General features: G+C 36.4%; 1 protein-coding gene across 12 annotated transcripts in view; it reads left to right on the forward strand.

Moving 5' to 3' along the window:
- The window catches only part of LOC109064829 (teneurin-4), a 208,012-nt gene that overhangs the window by 69,319 nt on the left and 116,236 nt on the right, over positions 1 to 22,457 (forward strand). For 8 of the 12 annotated variants that reach the window (XM_042739124.1, XM_042739127.1, XM_042739122.1 and 5 more), the window contains exon 4: positions 17,198 to 17,416. The exons of the other annotated variants lie outside the window; for them this stretch is intronic. In XM_042739124.1, coding sequence (XP_042595058.1) covers positions 17,198 to 17,416 — 219 coding nt within the window. The remainder of the gene's footprint in view (positions 1 to 17,197; positions 17,417 to 22,457) is intronic. 12 annotated transcript variants of the gene reach the window in all.

Consider the following 22,457-nt stretch of genomic DNA (forward strand, 5'->3'; position numbering starts at 1 on the left):
TATCATCTTACCAGTTGCTGCATTAATGCTCATAATGAGGCTGAAAAGGAGTCATTTAGCTCAACCTTCTGGCAAGTATGTGTCTCTAAAAGTAGTCTCTGTTGCAGAACAACCTTGGGTCCGATGCCCATTAAAAAAGAAGCTCCGAGCTTGCCTTTTTAAGGACACTGAGGTACTGAAATGCCACTGTCTACCTAGTGTCAGTCAGGAGGGTTTTGGCATGAGTTGGGTTTTATTTTTGCCTTTTCTTTCCCTCAGAGCTGCTCACAAAGCCCTGCTGTCACCATCTCACCGGCAGCCTTATCGCAGCCGTATGGATGGCTTGCTTTTTTACAGGTTACACAAGCATTGCTTTCCTCAGTTTGACCCCAAACAGACCGCATTCACAAAGGGTGGGCGCGAAAGAGCAGGTTGACCTATAGCAAAATAAACCTACAGTATGTGTTTTCACTTTTTCATTGTTTATCATAGCTTTCGGGAATTTAAACTAGAAAGAATTGAAACTAGAAATATCAGAACTGTGAGTAACAGAGTTTGGTTCACCAGTGGTATACACTAAATCCTTTACACTAACAAATCTTTCTGATTAAAACTTGTACGATAAATAATAAGATATCGTATGTCTTAAAACTTTTTTTACATAGTTTATAGTTGTTTATTCAGCTACAGTAGCGATTAAGATAAGGGGTTGGATTTGAGTTACACAGGCTGTACATTTAGGTTACATAATTGTACAACCCAACTTACGCTTTCTTATAGATTTGTCATTTTGTACAAATTATTTTTCTGTATTTTTGGAATAAATGATGCTGTTGATTACTTTTAGCAAGGGCACATCCACATGAAGGACCAAAACAAGTAATCAACTCTTTCAAGCTATGCTATAAATTTATGTTAGGCTTTTACATTTTGTATGACCCTGCTTATACGATTTCTTATGAATTATGAATGTACCATTTCTTAAGAATTATTGCGTATTCTGTATGAGGTTGTTGATACTTGAGATTTGCAAGGACATGTTCACATGAAGGACTGTGAAATCAACTCTTTCGTTCTTTATGGTATTTAGATTTAGGTTTAATGTTTTTGTATGACCCAACTTGTGCGATTTCTTGTAAATTCGCAATTTCATGTGAATTATTGTGTATTCTGGATGACACAGTGTTGCTGATACTTGAGTTTTGCAAGGGCATGTCCACATGTAGGACAGCGATGGTAGTGAATAGTTGTGTAAAGTTCATGCCATAATAACGACGGCCCAAGTTGAGGGGCTTCCCAGATCTGCATGCAGTCAGAATTTGTGCTGACTGGAAAACAAGGCCTCAGCCGAACCTCATCAGTGCAAAAGTTTGCCGGTCGAAGTATCTGTAATGAGCTGTTGCTCTACTTCTCATTACTAGGTCCAAGAGAGGACCCAACAGGAACAACACATAAATCAAATACAGGCCTTTCTGTTTTAGAAAAGGGACAACAAATGAGAAAGTGGGCTGTGCTTCTCCAATAAATTAGTCTGTAGAGGCTGTGTCATTATTGTAATGATATATGATATGATATGTATTGTATGTTTTATTTGTTTTTTTCATCATGATATGACTTATTGGCTCAAGTATCCATTTCCAAGCAGGTGAGGTTGCGGCTTACTGCTAAATTAAGGCTTTGACATTAAGATATGTCACTCAGAATTTAATGGAGATACTGTTTGTTATATTATCCCTCTTTTGTGCATTTTATATTTAAACCATTAGCAACCCACGTACTGTGTAAACTAACGCAGCAGGAGGGTCTTTCTCATCCCCTCACATTTCATGCTTTTATTTCAAACAGATTTGTTTTGTGACTGATTTGTGTTATGTTTGAGACAGAAATAGTCACAGAAATGGCTCATTACCCCATTCCATTAATGGCAAAACAATTCGTATCAATCATTTATATACAATAGTTTTCTTCGGGATAACTCTGGTAATGTGCCGTTGCGTATGAATTCTATTATGCGTGTTCTTCGCTTTCAAGAAAGCAGTTTGAGTACGTTTTCGCATTTTTCTTGGATGGTGGTCTCTGCAAATGTGTGGAGAATGGATCAATATTTCATCCCTAGCTAATCATAAACCATGGCAACTGCTCGAGCTGGCAGAGATTGGTCTTGTACTGAGCTTTAGAGAGAAATGCAGTCTTAAAAAGTCAGGATATTGCAAAATTAGCATTTAGCCGTTGCGCCATAAGGCCTGATGCTTAGGGAAAAAAAGTCTGTCGGTTTGTGCAGGGAGATTTTGAAGTGTGTACATCTGTATGGATGAGGGTAGGTGATCCTGCACACCATTGAGGTGTTGGTCTTAAGTTTGTTATTACTGAAAACATGAAGAAACAATGCTAAATGCTAATAATAATGAAGTATAACTACCTATATATGCATAGTTAGGATAGTAAAACAATTCCAAGGAAGCAAGGAAACCACTACGGTGTTTTGGCTCAAAGTCATCTGTGACTTGGTACAAGCTAGCCAAATTAGCCAGATGCCAACGTGTTGGACAGGTTGCCTGACATCCTCGAAAATCATGAACAAAAGCTCTATGTTAAATGTGCGTCCACTTGCAGTGAGGATAAACGTGGTTTGTGCCAACCTCAATTTGTTTTGTGCTGCAAATTATTGGCCAAGAGCATCAAAATTCAGGAGACATTTGGAGCCCATACTTGTCATGTTTTTATTTCAGCCTATGTAATTGCAATCATTTTGTCTATTGTTGGGTCTATGTAGTTCATGCTAATATTGATACATTTCTGGATGTTTTTGTTCACTTTTATTCAATTGAACAATTCAGGAATGGAGTTGGGTGTCCAAAACCAGACATGAACCACTGTGCTTTAAGCTCAATGCACACTGTATGATTTTGCCCATGAGACAAATTTCTGGCATAAAAATGAATTTTTAATCATCATATGGCAAAATTGTGAGTCTTTGAATGCCTTTGAATTCATGAAGTGAACTTTTGCCTGTATGGCGTTCACTGTTATGGATGCAATTCCAGAATGATATCTGTAACTGGTCTTATGTTGTCTCTCATCCGTTGTCGGCCGGCTTTGTCTATGCTGAAGTCTTGGCTACCATTTATTGTACAGTCTGGCAAGAAGCACTGTACATGTCGAACAGTCTGCCTGGTCTGTCTCTTTGAGATCACATCATACTATCTGTCATTACATTAGCTTAACAATTCAAAAAACCATGCAGCGTATAGCGGGCTTTAGTTAGCTTGTGAATAAATCTGTAGTTATCAGGAAAGTTCAGCTGTCCATCTTTCATCATAACTCCCTGCTGAGAGAAAAGTCTTAAATTTCCGCACGCCTTTTATATAGAAGCGGTGCATTAGAGCCACATGATCAACTGTGTGCATCTTTCTGCAGGGTGTATTTTAGCATTTTATTAGGCCAGGCCCTCAATGCACAGAGGCGCTATGGTGCCATCCTCGCGCATCAACGCCGCAGGCTAGCCACATGCAGCACTAATGAGCTGCTTATATTTCCAGGCTTGGCTTGCTCTCTACACTACCAAAAGTAAACTTTTGAGTCTTTAAGAGGATTGTGAAGGATTTCTTGATTATTTTTGTCCTTCGCAACTGGCCGAATGCAACCCGCAACTGACAACCTCAGAAAGGACACAAGCTAATTACTTGTTATTAGCATTGTTGTGTCTCGAGTTAGCCATGTTCGCGCTGGTGGCTACTGACAGTGTAACTGCTAGAGGAACATTTGTTTTAAACTGATTAACACAAACTGGTCTCTTTGATGTGGGAGCGCATCTAGAGAGCTCCGCCGAAGAGGCGTGAAGGCGATTAGTAGACGGTTTTTAGGCCATTTGCTCTGTGAGATGGGACCTCAGAGGAGATGCTCGCTCGGTTCAGGGACGAAAGAGCTCCCACGTGGCGGCGAGGGACGGGAGGACGGTGGCAGCGAGCTCGGAGGATATCGTTAACGTGAAGCGATGAAGAGATGTGAACCTGCCCTTCGTATTCCAGAACAAAGAGAGCCCCAGGGATGTTTGAACGGGCTATCTTGAAGAGGATTTGGCAGTGTCAGTCCTTGTCATGTCATGCGAGCTGAGTGTAAACATCAATAGCAGACAAGAAAAGATCAGACAGATCCAGATTTCAGTCTTAAATCCTGACAGCAAAGACTCTGAAGGCTTTATCAGTGTAGGAACATTGCTGCTTGGAGCTGAGAATATCTGTCTGAGTGCAAGTTGTTGGCTGGAGAATATTGTAAGATATTTGGATGCAAATTTATGAATTTAATTTTTATTGTTAGGATTAGCGAAGAATATTGTTGTCAGATGCAACCAAAAAATATTGCATAACCATTTAGTTATGGTATTAGCTAATTTGATATTAGCATTTGCTATTAGCACACAAATACTTTGTAAATTTGATTTTATGTGCTACAAAGCTGTAAATAGTCAATGTATGCACACTTGTGATCAGTTGAATTTTATATCAATGCATATACATTAGCTCAGTATCATTCAGATGTTATTATGATTTTATTTGTATTTTCCTTTCTCATTTAAATTTTGATGAGTTTTTGTAATTTATGCGGGGGTTTTTTGTCACTTTTTTTTTCATTTAAATTATTATTATTATTATTTTTCAGCTTTCATTTTAGCTATTGGTAATTAAACCAGCTGAAATAAAATAAGGGTTTTATGTTATTTTATTTAATTTAACCTTTATTTAAACCATGTTTTAGGGTTTTAGTTTCAGATAATAACTCAAACCTAATTTTATTACAACAGCAGAAGCAGCAATAATATTAACAATATTAACAATAAGTAAATGGAGAAGATCTAATGATTTTAAATGAAGAACAAATAAATTACTATCAACTTTGCATAAATGCAATCATTTGTTTTCAACTACAGTTTTAAAAGTTTTATGTATAGTTTATTTTTCTTATGTCATGCAACACATTTTGCAATAATGTGCATTTTGGCATTGCAGTTTATAGTTTATTTCCACAAAGCTAAAATATAATAGCTGCATTATAATGGTTGTAAATGCTAATATAATTTAATATAATCATAATTCACGCTGAACAACACCATTTCTCCCTCACACAGTGCTATAATTAGGGGTCTTACATGGAATTCTTGAAATATCCTCTAGTCATTTTTTGATTATTGGTCAATCTCTACATTATATTGGCTATTTACAGATTTATCCAATCAGATCAGATAGTTATATATATATATATATATATATATATATATATATATATATATATATATATATATATTTTTTAAAGGAACCTCCATTAGTAGAGAGCATACTGAGTCTTCTGATCCATGTTACGGGACATACACCTGGACAAACCCTCAACATTGAGTTGAGTAGAAATCTTGTGAATTCAGCGAAAGTCTCATCAGCTGAGGTGCCTCCATGGTGGCAGCTGTGTGGAACCTAAACAACAGTTGTCAGATTTGCGGCCTAGATGGAAGAAAAAAAAACAAAAAAAATCCCCATTCAGTATTCTTTTGATTCCAATCTCCAGGCTTCAATCTGCTCCCTCGTGTCGTGTGCCGCCACTGAGCAGGAGAACAGATGGCGCCTTTCAGCAAGGCAGAGAATTGCGGAGAGGAGTTCCTTTCGCCCCAAAAAAGAAATGAGACAGGGAAGTAAGAGAAGGTAAATGAAGTAGGTGAGGAAAGACAGGCAGTGGAGGGTGACAGAGAAGAGAGACAGTAAAAGCCTAGTCTCTACTGTAGATAAAGTTATCCATGTCTTAAACTCACTGGATTAGGGTCTAAGATTTGTACGTCTCATCAATTACATATTTATCATTATTTAACATCCTCAGTATTATATAAATAATTACATAAGACTAACAAATCAGCTGAAAGCATTATTAACATGTGCATTACCACAGCAAAACAGGTGATAACGAGCAAAAAACGGCTCATTATAAAAAAAAAAACATTTACATGATGTTTTGTCTGGCTTTTCTCCAGTTTAAATGTTAAAATTGGATATTATGCATAAAATCATATAATAAAAGCAAAACAAACCAGGAAGAAAGCACAAATTGTCAACTTTCATATTGATTTGTATTTGGACTAATAGTTTGGTTGTGCCTAATTACCGGTTTTTATTGCATCCTCTCGGAAAGCAGGAAGTGCTGCGGTGATGATTTAAATGTGTTGTTTGGGTCAGTCTTAAATGGTGCTTTTGTCTTTGCGGTCGTTAAATGCTGTTTTATTAGGCAGAAATATCATTTCCATTAACGCATGGTCAATAAAAGAAAACATTTGTGTGTATTTACAATTTGGTCTCAACCCTTATGCATTACGCTGCTCCTCAAATGCAAACATATTGATTGAATGCTGCTAGATAGCGGAGTCTAGAAAAATTATGACTTTTCCAATCGCAATCCACCTTCCACTCATATTTGTGTGGTTTCTTGACTTAATGATACTTTTATAAGTGAATATGGTGGTGCTGCTTTGCCGACATATTTCCTTTTGAAGTTTGGAGTTGATTTACTTTTGTAGTCAAGTAGTCAACTGGTATTAGGGGTGGGGCTTTTCACTCTAGAGAGCATTTGATTGGACAGATCTTTGTAGTGCAGGATGAGTCATCAATATTTTTGGTATGTTTTCACTGAAGAGAAAGACTAACTTTTATGTGTGTATCTGCTATTTTTCTCAGCTTTTAGAAGTATGCTTGCATACTTGATAACCTCAAAGCTAACACATATGGTCTAAAAACATTCATTTTGATTTCATGGGTTCTTTTCTGCATGCCAAAAAGTCACTTGGCAAAATGCTTTTGAAGTTCAAGCCAAAAACTCTAATCGACTAGAGAGTTCACCATCAAATGAATCATCAGTGCATGAATGCTGAATGTCAAGGGACGGTTTTTAACTTTTCACTTGTGTATTTCCGGTCCATATATATGGAAAAATGGATTAAAGGGATATTGTTGCTGTAGTTCAATGCAACTTTTACTCTTATCAGAACCAGATGTGAGAGCTCTGGTGATTTTAGCACTTACATAGCTTGACCTTTGGATGAGAAGTCCACACCTGAGGTGTTGATGGGAGTTTTGGCCACTGATGATCTCTGATTATCTCTGCGACTGCCAGGGATGTTGAAGTGCTTTGTCATCCGCAATTTCAAAGTAATATCAACAAAATATGTTTATCCAGGAACATGTCCTACTTGACAAAATTGTGGACATTGAGGTCAATTACTTTTGAAACTGCAGGTTTTCATTGTATCATAGCATAGCGGATATTATTTTTTTTTTGCGTCAGGTATCTATTTCCTCCCATTACACAGAATGACAAAAATGTTTTTCACTTCAGTGAGTAATACTATTATCTGCTGTGAGAAGTTTAGATCACTGGGCTTGTTTATATGCTCTCTCAGATCTCTCAGAAACGGAACATGGTATCACTAACACACAAAAACCAAAATGTGTATTTTTTAAATAATTTCATTTATTTATTTATTTGGATGTGTGCCATGGCAATACCATGATTTTTTTATTTTATTTTTCTCAAGTACCTTGGGACAACTTACAAATACCATGGTATATGAGTGTTGTTATCACATACCATATCCGTATTATGTAGTAGTATAATGAATGTGAAAGTATGCATTAAAGTTACTGTAGGTTAAAATTACCTTCTAATACCATACAGGGCTCCTACAATCACAAATATGGAAATATTAGGTCATTTTTACATTTATAAAATTCTCTTGCTGAATTTATTGATATTGAATCAATATCATCTGCTAAATATCACTGTTGTCTCTAAAAACTTATAAGACTCAATATGTGTGTTTTAGGAGTTTGAGCTGACACTTTTTAGTAGATTTATCAAATGGATTTACAGTTGGTCTGAATGTTTCATTAGCAAGTCTTTGTGAATTTGAATGATTTTTATTTTTTACTGAATTACTACAGATGATCTGAAAAATTGTGAAAAGCCATGGAAATTAATTAATCAAAAAGTGACAGAACCCTGACCATTGCAACATCACAGTACTTTTCTTTTGAAAGCTTTAAACTAAGCACACACTTTCTATCACCTTGTATCATTCAGTTTATACTTTTATGCCTTATTTATTTATTTATTTTTTGCCTATTTAGTTTTGCCTAAAGCAAATTGAAAGATAGTGTGATGTGTAAGTGACATGAGTCACAGGATGGTTGTCTTAATTTTAGTGCTTGTGTGTTAGACATTCATAGATCTTGTTATCTTGAAGGCAAGAGCCAGAGAAGTTGGGCTAACTTATTGCTCTTTAATTCTCCTGTCAGCTGCAAAATCTTTTTAGCCCTCGGCTTCCCCTTGGTAATCATAATGGTTATAGTGAACATGAAGATGTGCCTCAGCTGAAGACAAAAGAACACCTCTGCATTTCTAGATATAGAACCACAAAGAGACTTAGGGTGTTATTTTATGCAGACAATGGTGAATACAAACTTCAGTAAAAAGTATCTCAAAGGTACCAAACAGTGGCATCATGTTAACCCCATGGGGTTTAAACACATACCACAGTAGTACATGTAGTGCCATATGAATACCATGAAACATGAATGAAAAAGGCTATCATAGTAGCACCACTTTGTTTTTTGTAAGGATTGCTTTGTTTTTCACACAGTGAGATATCACAAATTACCACATTATTTGCAAGTCGCATATAAAAAGTAATACTTCTCAGTTTGTTAGTGTGAGAGCAAATTCACAAAGGACCCTTGCAGAAAGGTAATGTGACAGTACCATGCTACAGTAGTGCTATTATCTCTTCAGAAGGGTTAAAGATAAGAAGTTTTTGTTCATAACATTTAATGAAGTGCACTAAATACATAAAACTAATGTAGGCTCCAACATAAAAACAAAATAGGTTTACAGAAAAAAAAGTGCCACTACCTACATTAAAACACACACACACACACACACACACACACACACACACACACACACACACACACACACACACACACACACACACACACACACACACACACACACACACACACACACACACACACACAGACAAATGCATGTAGATACAGTTGCAGTCTTTAGCTGAAATGAATACTATAGTGGAAGTTAAACAACAAATTGTATTCTTTTTCACACAGATTATGATTACAGGGGCAGTTTATTAAATACTTTTTTTGCAATTCCTTGCCAAATACTATGTCATGGCCTCAGAACACTTTTACCACAGTGCATGATTTCTAAACGAAGAACCTTTGTTAGTAGCATCACATACCCAGCTTCATATTAATGACTTTTCTAACAAAGTAAACTTGCTCGGTAGCTCACCTGGTACATGGTTGCTTCAGCAATTGCATTTTTATCTTACATTTGTTAACACTAACACTTAGGTCTTTGGTTTAGTGTAGGTGGCATTTTCAAACTGGACATTTGATTTATGAATTGCTGTGATGCAATAAACAACATAAAACATTGTCAGATTCGTGTTCATCTGTTTTGGATAAAACAAAGTGTATTCAGGTTATTGACTCTTAATTTCTAATGCTAGGCTAACTTTTACAGCACAGAGATCAGTGGCCATATTGGTTTGAAAAGTTCCATGAAAAGTGCAAAGAATCCTAACATAGTGAAATTTATCAGCACAAAGAGATTCTTTTGTCTGATAAAATGTTTAAAATCTTTAATATAGCATGGATTAGCATGTTGCTTAGGGCTAGAACATTAAACAACCCTCGGATTGTTAATGGTAAGGGTTAAGAAAGAACAAAAATGTTTCATTCAGGAACACATCATGCTTGACAAAGTCCAAAGATAATACCATGGTACGTCTCTAAAATGATTTCTCTATAAATGTTTTCTTCTTATTAAATTTTACACACCTTTGGAGCACAGAAAGCATGTTGTGAATTTCTCTGCAGAAAGCAATGCTTAATATTTGATGCTTCAACATGCTCTTTAGGTCTTTTTGCCCACTAAGCACAGCACTGTCATAAAACCATACTACCCTATGGTCTCGTATACTTCAACCATTTTATGGATGTGAGAACTGTGGTAGTAACTCATTTCCTGCCATTTCAGCCTTCTTTTCACCATCAGCAGCTGTGCTGTTGTGCAATCGATGCCCCTTCATCCGCACTGCGATTATTTTTGTTCGCCATCAAACTGCGCTTACAAGTGAAATCCAGTATCTCCAGCAGACTCTTGTAGATGCTAGTTTGAGCTTCCCATTTGATGCATGCCATGTTGTTATTGTTGCTAAAATAATGCATGTGTTGGATAATGCATGGGACATCTGACTTCATCTATTTAATTTGGTGGAAGAGGCTGCGTAATGGTACGAACTGACTACTGATAATGCAGTCTTATTGATTATAATGACATAATTTATAACGCTCTTAGCTAGAGTGAATTAAGTGGTGTGACGTCCTATTTGAAAGCCTCACTGACTAAAGCATCTTTACCCGGCGGGCTTTGATGTTCGTTTCAGAGTGCAAAGTACGTCTGAAGATGGCCCCGAGGCCAGGGCAGTGTAATTCAAGCATTGAGGCCGAGCAGAACAGAAACCTGCCCCTGCTGTTTGTACCAATTGCCCTCGCAATTGGCTCTGTGTTCAGCCAGGTCTCCTGGGAGATGGGAAGATACAATGGGTTGCTGTGGCGACAGAAAAATCTCAGCCTACCTGCGAAACGGGGCCCACCGGTAGTTCGCCTGCTCGTTTAATTAGTTGACTTCTGAGTAGATTAGGGCCTGTGTTAGCGTGGGTGGCCCGCTGTGCTCGTGCCCCAGGAGCACTGCAGTCATCGGCCGGACTTGAAGGGCAGGGCACAGGGGAAAGTCTGTCAGGAACTGAAATAAGAGCAAACTGGCTGAAAGAGAACTGACTCAACTTACGTCTTTTGTCGGATGGAAAATACGAGGATATAAGGCTACAGAAATCTGTATGAGAGAACTGCTGTGGTACTGTGACATATAAAGCGACTAAAGAATTAAACACCTTTCGGTGTTAAAAGTCTTTCTTCTATCCAAGTTATGCAGAGGTAACTTCAAGTCAGTCATTCACTGGTTATCTTTTCTTAGAAATGAATGTTATTTATAATTATTAAATTGACTTGAGAAAGCCAACTTACTGCTCTGCTATTTAAACTTCTTATTACTTTTAAAATGTCTCTCTCTTAAAATGTCTATCTGTTTTTCGAATAGACTGTATTGCCTTCAAAACATTTAGACTTTAATCTTTCAAACTGAAAACTATTTCAAACTGAAAACCATCAAAATAATTTCTAGTTGTAGTCTGAAATACTGCTACTAATAATGTTTCTTATTTTATCTGGGGTTGCATATAATAATAATTATTGTTAATAATAAATTGTTATTGTTTCTGGTTGATTTGCAACATCATAAATTAATATTGATTGCAATAATTGAATGTTTTATTACTAATCTTGTTTATTAGTAGTATTATTTGTAGTAATAGTAGTAGTGGTGGTAGTAGAAGTAGTGGTAGTAGTAGTAATGCTAAAGTAGATGGTTACAAGATATTTATTTATTACAGTATGAAATAATGTCTTATTTTATCGGATGATGATGATAATAATAATAATAATAATAAAGTAATACATTTAAATGTTTTAAATAAAACAACAAAATAATAAGTATAAATATAGCTGCAAGCAGCAATTATGGGGCCAAGCACTACAGAAGCAACCCTTAGACCAACTGCAGGAATGAGTAATTAAAACCATTTTGACATTATTATAGTCAAAATGGCTGAAAATCTGATATGATTTCTTGGCTTATCACTTTTGACCAATAGGTGGCGCTGATACCAAATTAATGTGGCATGGTCAGTGTGAGGTGACAATGGCACATATAAAGTTTGGTGTCAATATGGCAAATATTTGCAGAGATACAGCTTCGCTTATCGACACGAAATCCATAACGTTTTGTCACCAAAGTCGGAAAATCATCTCGATTTTGGTCAAAATTGGACCAACTGTCGAGGAGGAGTTAGAAAAAGTATGTTTTTAACATCAAAAACAAACATCAACATCAAAATGGTGGACAGGAAGTTCGGAATGTCTAAGCAAAAATTGGTATCTATGTTGTAGGCATGACCCAAGGAATATTTTGACACCAGTTTCATTACGACAGCTAATGCAATCAAAAGTTATTAGCATTTTTGGAAATTTAATAATTAATAGTTGATGAATGGTTTATTACCCTTGACCAATAGGTGGTGCTGTTACCACATTGATGTGGCGTGATCAGTTTGAGGTGACAATGGCACATATATAGTTGATGTAAATATATCAAAGCGTTGCAGAGATACAGCCCTCAGATGCAGATTGGCATCTTTCCAGCAAATTTGTTGACGTGCTAAACGAGAACCGTTTCTTATATCGACACAAAATCCATAACTTTTTGCCAGCATGGTCTGAAGATGATCCGAGTCAAATTTATTGAAAATTGGACTGATGGTCTAGGAGGAGTTCGAAAAAGTAAGTTTTCAACATAAATCAAAATGGTGGACAAGAAGTTCAGTCAATTATGGCAAAAATTATCGGCATGATCTAAGGAATCTATCAACATCAGTCCCATTACAATAGGCTAATTTAAGCAAAAGTTATTAACATTTTTATAAATTTCATTATAACTTTTGACCACAAGGTGGCACTGAACCCAAACCTTCTGAGTACCATCAGGGCATGGTGTCAAAGATGCTTACAGAGTTTCATAACGGAACATCAATGCATTCGTAAATTATAGGATTTTATGAAACAAATTCAAAATGGCCGACCCCCAAAATTGGATATCATTTGACTTGGCATGATGTATTGAATCTAAAGAGACCAGTTTTGTCATTTTTGGCCCAACCCTTCAGAAAAATATGCATTTTTCATAACTCCTGACTTCTGCAGGTAGTCCCAGGTCATGCTTGTTATAACACACACCAAGTTTGGTGTTCATAAGCCTAACCGTTGTGGAGATATACCCTCACATCCATTTTTGCGTGCCTTTCGTAGAATTCTTCGGTGCTTGGCCCCTAATTGTTTTATAAGTATTATTAAATTAATATTGATTTACAGTACGTGTACTACTACTAAATAATAATGATATAATAATAAAAAATAAAATGATTGAAAATCAAAATGTATTTGTTTAAATTTATATTTTTTTTGTGTTTAAATAATTAAATAATAATAATCACCACCATTATCATCATCGTAATACATTTATATGTTGTATGTTTATCTCTCTTAAAATTTATATCTATCTATCTATCTATCTATCTATCTATCTATCTATCTATCTATCTATCTATCTATCTATCTATCTACCTACCTATCTATCTAATCTATCTAATCTATCTACCTACCTATCTATCTATCTATCTATCTATCTATCTATCTATCTATCTATAGCCCCTTTCACACTGCACGTTGGACCCGGAAAATTGCCGGAACATTGCCGGGTCGCCTTCTGTGTGAACACAAACACGTCCCGGAATTGATTCCGGAATTGATCCCGGGTTGGGGACCTAGTAACATTGCCGGGTTCAGTCCCGGAACGAGCGCTGTGTGAACAAAAGCCAGAACTAATGTGTGTCGTAGTGATGATGCACGTTATCGCGCGACTCTTTTAGTGTGTTTTGAAACTAAACGAATATGTGCAAACTGTAACGAAGCAGAGATCAGTTAGTTCCTCACTTTCCATGATAAACCTAACACAAATCCCAATAATAAACCAAAAATAATTTTGTGTAAATTTTTGACTCGTACATTACACGTCACACCCTGATATCACGTGTCATTACGGACCTTTACGGGTTGTGTGTGAACGCACGCACATATTTCGGGTAATTACTGGCAGTGTGAAAGTGCAAAATCTAGCGACCCGGGAACAATTGCCGGGACACATTACCCGTGTATTTTCCGGAATCGCTCTATAGGAAATCTATTTGTCTATCTGTCTGTCTGTCTGTCTGTCTGTTTTTCGAATATATGCTTTATATCACATAAAATAATAAATACAATTGTTTTAAAAATATTATTAAATTAATATTGATTTTAGTATTTTTACCATTACTAATTATAATAATATTAATGTAAATAAAAACAAATATTAATAAATATTTATTAGGTAATAATAATAATAATAATAATAATAATAATAATAGAGAAACATGTTGATGGGCTCTTTGAGTTGGACCAGTAAACAAACACCCAAAATACCTTAGCATCCAGCATGCAGTAGCTTAGTAACTCCAGAACAATTGTGGTTGCAAACAAAATAATTGTATAATTATTTTATTTGTATTTTTTTACCTTTCTGTTAGTTGCCACTAGTGGCCCAAAAATGACTGCTTCACCTTCAGAATTCCCATTCCACTCTTTCATAGCGCTTCTGGAAGTCAGAGAAATGAAAATAAATTACACAAGGTAGAATTAATTAAAAACAGGCCTCCATAGCCTGCAAGACAAATGCACCCCTCCGTGTGCACAGGAATGCAAAACTTCCTCATGCTCCTTTGTGACTTTCAACACTTTTAAAGAACTTTAATAAGTAGTCTTCTGTCAGAGAAAAAATGATTAATGAGAAATTAAACACTGTAGGTTAAAAAGTAAAACATCTCTGAAAAGATTTTCCATTCATGGATGTTTTGAGATTTTCATATTTTCAGCATATATTTGTGCAAGCCGTTCAGAGGAAATGATTTGACCCATGATTAGGAAGGTTATTTTTCTGGCTTTTGTATCAGATTAATTATCCCAGATTACAAATAAAGCAGTGTATTTAATTCAGATTTAATTAAAAGGGATTTAGGCTCATTAGAGTAATGAGTGAATCAAGCCTGGAAGAGTGCAGCCAGCACGGAGAATCAAAGAGAAACACCCCAAAACTGATATTTTAGGTTATGGACACTAATAGTTATACAAACTTGGGTTTAAGGTAAGTTTTAAAAACGAATCCTCATTGCTTTCCCTCCTCAGTCGTACCGAACCAGTTCTACAACTCTCTTAATAGCCTCCATTGTTATGCTGCGTGTTCCCGGCAGGAGATCAGAGATTGAACGCCGGTTGATTCACAGATTTCCACTTCAGAGACTTTCATGCTTCACCATCAAATCAATGAAGCATTATGTTAGAACGGAATATACAGTATCTAAACATTTAATATAGTTAAAGACCCTCTTACTGTCATTCCATACCCTGAAGTTGATCAAACTCGTTCATAAAACACAAGCACAAAGAATTCCTGTTGAAATTGTTTGTAAAGACTTTCTACATATAGGAATAACTAATACTGTGTGTTTTTGTGTTGAACACATACAATTATTTGTGTTGCAGTTCAACAGTGTTGCAAAGTAGTAAATAAGTATTTGACTTAGCTTTGAAAGTAAAATGTCATTTGCTTTTGTTTAGCATGTTATCTCAAGTTTTACTGCTCATTTTAGATGGACCATTATATAATGTCTTTTAAGACTTGTCAAATTGAAGTGATGAATGATGAGTTTGGAACACAAGGCTTCCATCTTTAAGATTTAACAGTCGGGGGGCTTGATTGGCATTTTAATGAATCGTATGGTAATTTCACTAATTGTTTCTTAATTCTCTTTCACTCAGTCAGTTGTACCTCATCCTTGCAGTAATTACATGTGTTTGTACCAGAAATATAAGGAAACATTTTTCTTTAACTTTAAATGATAATCCCTGTCAGCTTGTCAGCTCCTTATACAGAATATGACAATATAAGAAAAGACTAAGAGACATTGTTCTCAGTATAAACCTCATTTAAGTCCTATAACTGGGCAAACTTTGTGAACTTGTTTGAGTATGTTTGTACTTGAAATGTTCGCTCGTGGATATTTATATCTTGCCACGGAATTGTATGTAAAAATGCTGCTATTGTTCTCGTTCTTACGCAGTCCCATATCTCACAAGGGTTTGCTTGAAAAGAAAAGATTAGCACAATTTTAGTGGGAACAAATCAAGTGGTGTGAGTGTGTGTGTGTATATATATATATATTTTCCCCAGCAGGCTGTTTCATTCTCATGTGCTGTGAAACACAAAACCTTTCAACAATGAGGTCATGTCTGGCTTATTTTACCCCTAAAATTTAATTTTACTGTAATGCAATTTTTTTTTATATTGAAAATAAATAAATACTATAAATATATATATATATATATATATATATATACTGTATATATACTGTATATATATATATATATATACTGTATATATATATATATATATATATATATATATATATATATATATATATATATATATATATATATTGATTTTTTTAGGCTTTTTCAGATTTTAATTATTTATAAAAATGCAATACAACATTTTACATATTACAAATAATGAATAGACAAGAAAACAACAGTTTTGGAGTTTTAGCGGGGGGAAAAAACTAATATAATTTGTTATAATTTAAAAATAGGCACAGAATCTGGCATGGCGTTAAACACAAACAAGAAAAAAAAAGGTTTTATTTGCTTTGGTTTGTATAAAAACAAATTCTTCTTAATGTTTTTCTTACGTCTAAAAAAGTAATACTTCTTAAAATGATTTATGTGTTGAAGTATTGATATATCATGGAAATATTTATAGTACTTCTTTGAATGTATGCAGATTTAAATTATTTAAAAAGATAACGAATTAAAGTGAACTGACAACTTAACTGATAAGATTTAAAAATCTTAACTGTCCTAAAATGACTTTGATTTCTTAATGCAAAATGTAATTTCTTATTTTTTTCATATGATTTTGGTTTCACCTGGATGTTTTTGTGAGATTCACTCAATGACTGATTTATTCACTGTTGATTAATAGTTTCAATCACTGTTTATCACCAGTGATCCTTTCTGAATGTTCCATTTGATGTTTTGTTGAAGTTAGTCTGTCAGTCTGTCTTTGGAAAATGTAAAAAGACCTAAAAAAAAAAATCCTTTTTGGAATCACAAAGCCAAAAAAGGTTGTTTCAGTTGTGTCAATCTCTCTGTCAGCTGGGCAGATCTAAAGAGCAAAGACAGATAAATCATGACAGACAGCTTTTATCAGTGCATTCATGGCCTTTATTTATTCTCTCTGCATGTTTGTGCTGTTCATTTATTAATTTGGGTTGTGTGGTGTTATCCGGAGGTGTGTTTTAAGTTCTCCCCCGTGTGTTGTTTGTGTCTGTGGTCTACAGGTCCTCCTCTTCATTGCTCATCTGCCTCCTCTTCCCCTGTCGACTCTCCTTACCCTCCCCCTTCCCATGCAGCCAATCAGAGCAAGAGAAGGTTGCTAGGTAACAGTGGGGCTCAGGCCGGCCGGGACTCTGAGTCAGAAGATGAGTTTGGCCCCAATTTATTCTTAGTTAAAACCGGCTCAGGGAACGTCGGCGCTCCAGCCACTGCAACTCTTAACGGTGAGTCCCTCTCAATATCGCTGCCTACTAGAGGGGTCTCGATATCCCCTGCTGGACCTGCTGTGGAGCTTGTGGAGGTAGCCACAGGCCGAACGTTCATTTCTTCTGGATATTTTGGGAAGCAGTGCAGGTCAGATGTTAGTGGGAACTTTTTTTAACTAAGGCCTGCTGAGAAGAGAAGCTTCTGGCTGGGGTTCAGGAAGTGAGGTGTGTCAGAGATGCTGAAGATTTATTGCAATCTGTTGAACTCCAGTTTAGAGCTGCTAAAGATATTGAGTTCTGTTAAACATTTACAGCTCTTAATCTTATTTTTTTAATAATGATTTTGTTAAATAGGGTGACTGAGTAAATTAAAAATGAATATAAATGGACCAATTTACCTGGATTCATTCTACCATTCATTCTAAAAGAAATTTAGGTCACACTTTATTTTAAGGTCCAATTCTCGCTATTCACAAACCATTAACTATGACTTTTGCCTCAATAAAGTCCTAATTTGCTGCTTATTATTAGTTAGTAGTAGTTGGTAAGTTTGTACACGTTTAAGGATGTAGAACGCAGAATATGTGTTTTATAAGTATTAATAAACAGCCAATATGTTATCAGTAGGCATGCTAATAAGAATCTAGTTAATAGTGAGAATTGGGCTCTATACTAAAGTGTTAATGAAATGTAATTCTAGGGATAATTCACCCAAAAATGAAAATTCTGTTTTACTCGTTGTGCCAAACCTGTATGAATTTATTTTATCCGCTGAACAAAAAAGAGGATATTAGAAGAATGTGGTTAACCAAATAGTTGATGGTAGCTATAGACTTTCCATAGTATTTATTTCTTTTTTTCTCCATACTATAGAAGTCAATGGCTACTGTCAACTGTTTGGTTACCAACATTATTTAAAATATATTCTTTTGTTCTCAACAGAAGAAAGAAACTCATACAGGTTTAAATCAACATGAGTAAATGATGGCAGAATTTATTTTTATTTTTGGATGAACTATCCATTTAAACATGGCATACTATCAGATACACAATAATCAATAAATAGGGGTCTAGATTACAAAATGATGCAGTGTACCATGAAATCTGAAATTTAGTCACAAGTCGGTTTTGTTGAAAACAGTTCAACTGATGAAAAAAAAAGAATTTGAATGACAAAAAGTAAATAAATAATTGTTATATTATATTTGAATAATTATAATTTAATAATTTGAATTAAAAACTATATTTAAGATTTTTTTATTATTATTATTAAAGTATTATTTTAGTAATTGATTTTCATAATTGATGCACTGAATTTTCATTATGAGCAAAAATAGTCTATACCAAATTTACAACACATTTCTATTTTTATGACCATTTATTTATCTTGGGAAGATCCCATATATTTGATTTCAAATGTTATTCTTCCAATTGTTCTTGGCATTCTGGAAGTCCAGGCTTTGTATTTCACATTGTGTGCGCTCTCTGTTTGAATGTAGACTTTGGCAGGCTAACCCTCACTGCAGCTGTCATGACTAATTTCACCCTGTGCTGTGACTTATGAAGTGGTTCACGATATACGTCACTGTTTGGATGAACTGGATTGCAGTTTCGATACCTTAGCTGTGTGAGATTGAGTTTGTTGCTGTCCACAGGGCTGTATTTCTTGCAGTAATTTGATTGCGACCGTTTCAGATCATTGTAGAGTTGCCTTCATTAACTTTGTGTAGTGTTAGAAAGGTCAAGAAGTTTTAATGAAAGATAAAATCAATTGAAAGCCTGTAAATGATAAAAAGCTTAATGGCATACCCTGCTGAGGGACTAGTGACCAGCACAGCAGGAACTTTTACCACAATGAATCAATTTTACAAGTTACTATGTCCTTACTAATGAGCTGGTGATGAAAAGCACATGGATTGATAAGATGATCGCACTGTGCTGCTATTGTTGTCCAGCAAGTTCAAATATGATGAAGCGGTTTGCTAGGCATTGATGTTTTTTTATTTTTAACATTGTACTTGTTGAGGGACATTACAAAGCACCACCGCTAACAGTAAAGCTAATGTACAACAAAATGTAGATACTCTAGTTGGCAATTGTAACCAATGATATAGTGTTTATGTACTTATTGTCCTGAACTGATGTCTGTGTTGCAAGTCGTTTGTACGGCGTCAGCTAACCAAATTAGAAATGAGATTTGTTAACATGCTTTTCAGATAAGAAAGCTTCACGACACTTTGATAATTGAAGGAGAGCAGAGAGCATGCCGATGTTGAGCAGTCGATATGAAGCCTGTCATCGCTAGCAGCTCTCGGCTTCTCCCTCAAGGCTTCTTTACAGAGTAGAACAAAAAAATGCTGTAAATAATTGATCAGCCTTTACAAGTTAACCACCCAAGGCTGGAATTACATCAAGCTCAAGAGGATTGCGCCTGCCTGCTTCCACACGGCCCTCCGTAAAGCAATGAATTACCGTCCCATGGCAAGAACTTTCCTTTCTCCGCGCGGCAGCCTGCTTCCGTCCCGGTCACCTAGCGGTGGCACCCCCGTGCTAAAATGGGATTTATCTTTCCAACAAATGGCTGTGATTTGCATTGGTATATAGGTTACCCTCAGGCTGCCAGTAAGGGGTAGCACACTCACCAAAGGAATCGGCCTCTTGCCTCCGAGCTATGCGAGGCACCATAAGGCTCTATTTGACTGAGACAAAGTAGCATACCACAGGGCCGTGAAAAAGGAAGTTTATGTGCTGAAGTTAAGCATAGCATCCCTGGTAGTAAAGTAGTGGGATTCCTGCCAGAGGCTATACTGTGTTGCATGAGGTTGGTGTGAAGTTTGATCCTGCTTTCTTTACTTCGCATTTTACGAGTCAGTAACTTTTCATCTGAAGTCAGGTTGCTCCTGCACTGCCAGTCATTTTGGCACTAAAAGACAAAACTCTTGATAGCTATGTTCATACAGCAGCACAATGTGGCTGTCTGTAGAGTTTTGACTGCTGAATACGGTTCTGTTCACACTGTTCGGTTAATTCGGAGTGACTCCAGTTTGGTTGATATTGACATTTAGTTGCCACCCAACTTATTCTTTGCTCTTAGTTTCTAATTTTATAGCTGTCATCTTCTCTGAGGTTTTGAAAACCACCAGAAAATATTTATTTTGAATTCAGTTCCCTAGTCTTTTTGCATATAAATCCCAATTTGACAGTCACCTGCTAGTAAATATGCTTGTCAATCCAAACACTGGCTGTGTCAAAGTAGCCATTGTGATTGTAGGTAAACAAGTGGTAAATTATGGAAATTAGCCTGCTCTTTTGAAGAGCACCCTCATTGTCATTTCTGATTGTTTGGCAACTGTATTTGCTGAGCCTTTAAAACAGAACAAGGACACAATTATAATAAGAAAAGAGAAGCGCTGTTGTTTATTCACTTAAACCACCTAATGAGTCTATTTTAACCATTTTCCCTGCTTTTTGAGTTTGGGATAGGCTTTTTTAACCTGAGAATAAACAGCCAGCTGCTTTCATTTACCAAGTATTAGCATATTACTAATACGGATATGCCAGATAGCTCAAGGCTTAAAAAGAGAGATGCAGTAATGACAGACTCTTGGATAGGTGGTCACGTCCTTTGTAACAGTCCTTGGTTTTTAATGAAGAGGTGCCTACACATTCACACTGAGTGGCATAAATTGCCGTCCAAAGCACACTGTGGATTAATTAGTGCAGTTAGTGCCAAATATTTCACTGTTTCTGACCCACTTTTATCACCCTGCCCTCACGTAAACACAAGCAGATGTCTTGAAAGATCTGTGTCATGTGGGTTTGAGTCTGCAATGTTTTGATATGTTTTTAAAGTTGACAGTGACATGCGTTAAAACCTCCCATCCCCATTTCTTCACCTTGTCTGTATATTAAGGGAGCATATTAAAGCATTTTAAACTGTGTTGTGACAAGGCCCTGTTCTGGAGCCCGACTCAGCTCAGCGTTACAGATTTGTCAAATTCTGGAGAGAGAAAGGGCATGGACAGGGTAAGCTTCTCGTGTAAAATGATAAAGGGAGTTTAAAGGCCCAGATTCATGTTGCAGGTGTCGATATGATTTTGTGTGTCTTAAGAAACACGGGTTATTTTGTAGTTCCAGAAATGTGATCCAGTGCTGAGACTAAAGCTGAAAAGGCTTAGCTCAGGGTTTCGAGCTGTGGATTGAAACACGGAGCATGTTTTCAGAGGAATTTGGTACGCTTTTCCGGCAATTGAGGAGGAATTACACATGAGAACATGGGAAGGCTAAACCTGACATCTGCGGACAGCTGAAGTATCAAATCAAGAATACAGAGGTGATTAGCATTTGAAATACAGTCCTGAGTGTTTAAACACAACATCAAGCAGAATCTGGCCACAGCGGTGGAGTTAAATGCACAAATTTCACTGCCGGGAAATTTCTGCACTTCCTAAAATTCATCTCTTCTTACAGCTATCAACTAGAGATGGAGTTATCAGACTGAGGCAATTTCACTTTTCCCAGAGCGATTCTACATTATCAACAAAAAAGCATCTGTAGCGTTCTATCGACCAAAGGGCTCTCTGCTGTATTGTGTTTTTCCATTCATCTGTCTTTGTTGCAGAAATTCCCTCAACTATAGTTCACAAAACAAATGTCTTTTTTTTGTATTTAAAGAGGCTGAGATTAAGCAAGTTGGAAAACGCAGAAAAGAAAGAGTGAAAGATCTCTACGCCCGCTAGGTCCCGTTAGCTTGATGGGACAGACTCGTTGAAGCTTGAGGTCTTTTTATTGAGCATGTGTTGCTCCATGGCCTCTGGCTTTCTCTCAGGGTCCTGTTCCTGGAGAGATGGCTATTGGGCCACAGGCTCCCTGCTGAGCCCCTGTTCTTCACCACAGAGCCCCCCTTGTCTTAGCATCCTTTTGCACTGAGCAGCATGGGGTTCGGGCCACAGTGGGCCACTAATGGTGTATGGATCTCCTCTTTAAGGGCTTGCACAACATGCTTTTGCAGTTGACCAGACAGGAATGAACGGGTGGAAATTTAGCGGCAGGGTCACTC

The sequence above is a fragment of the Cyprinus carpio genome, chromosome B15 (assembly GCF_018340385.1).
Source record: "Cyprinus carpio isolate SPL01 chromosome B15, ASM1834038v1, whole genome shotgun sequence".
In the NCBI taxonomy this organism is placed as follows: Eukaryota; Metazoa; Chordata; class Actinopteri; order Cypriniformes; family Cyprinidae; genus Cyprinus; species Cyprinus carpio.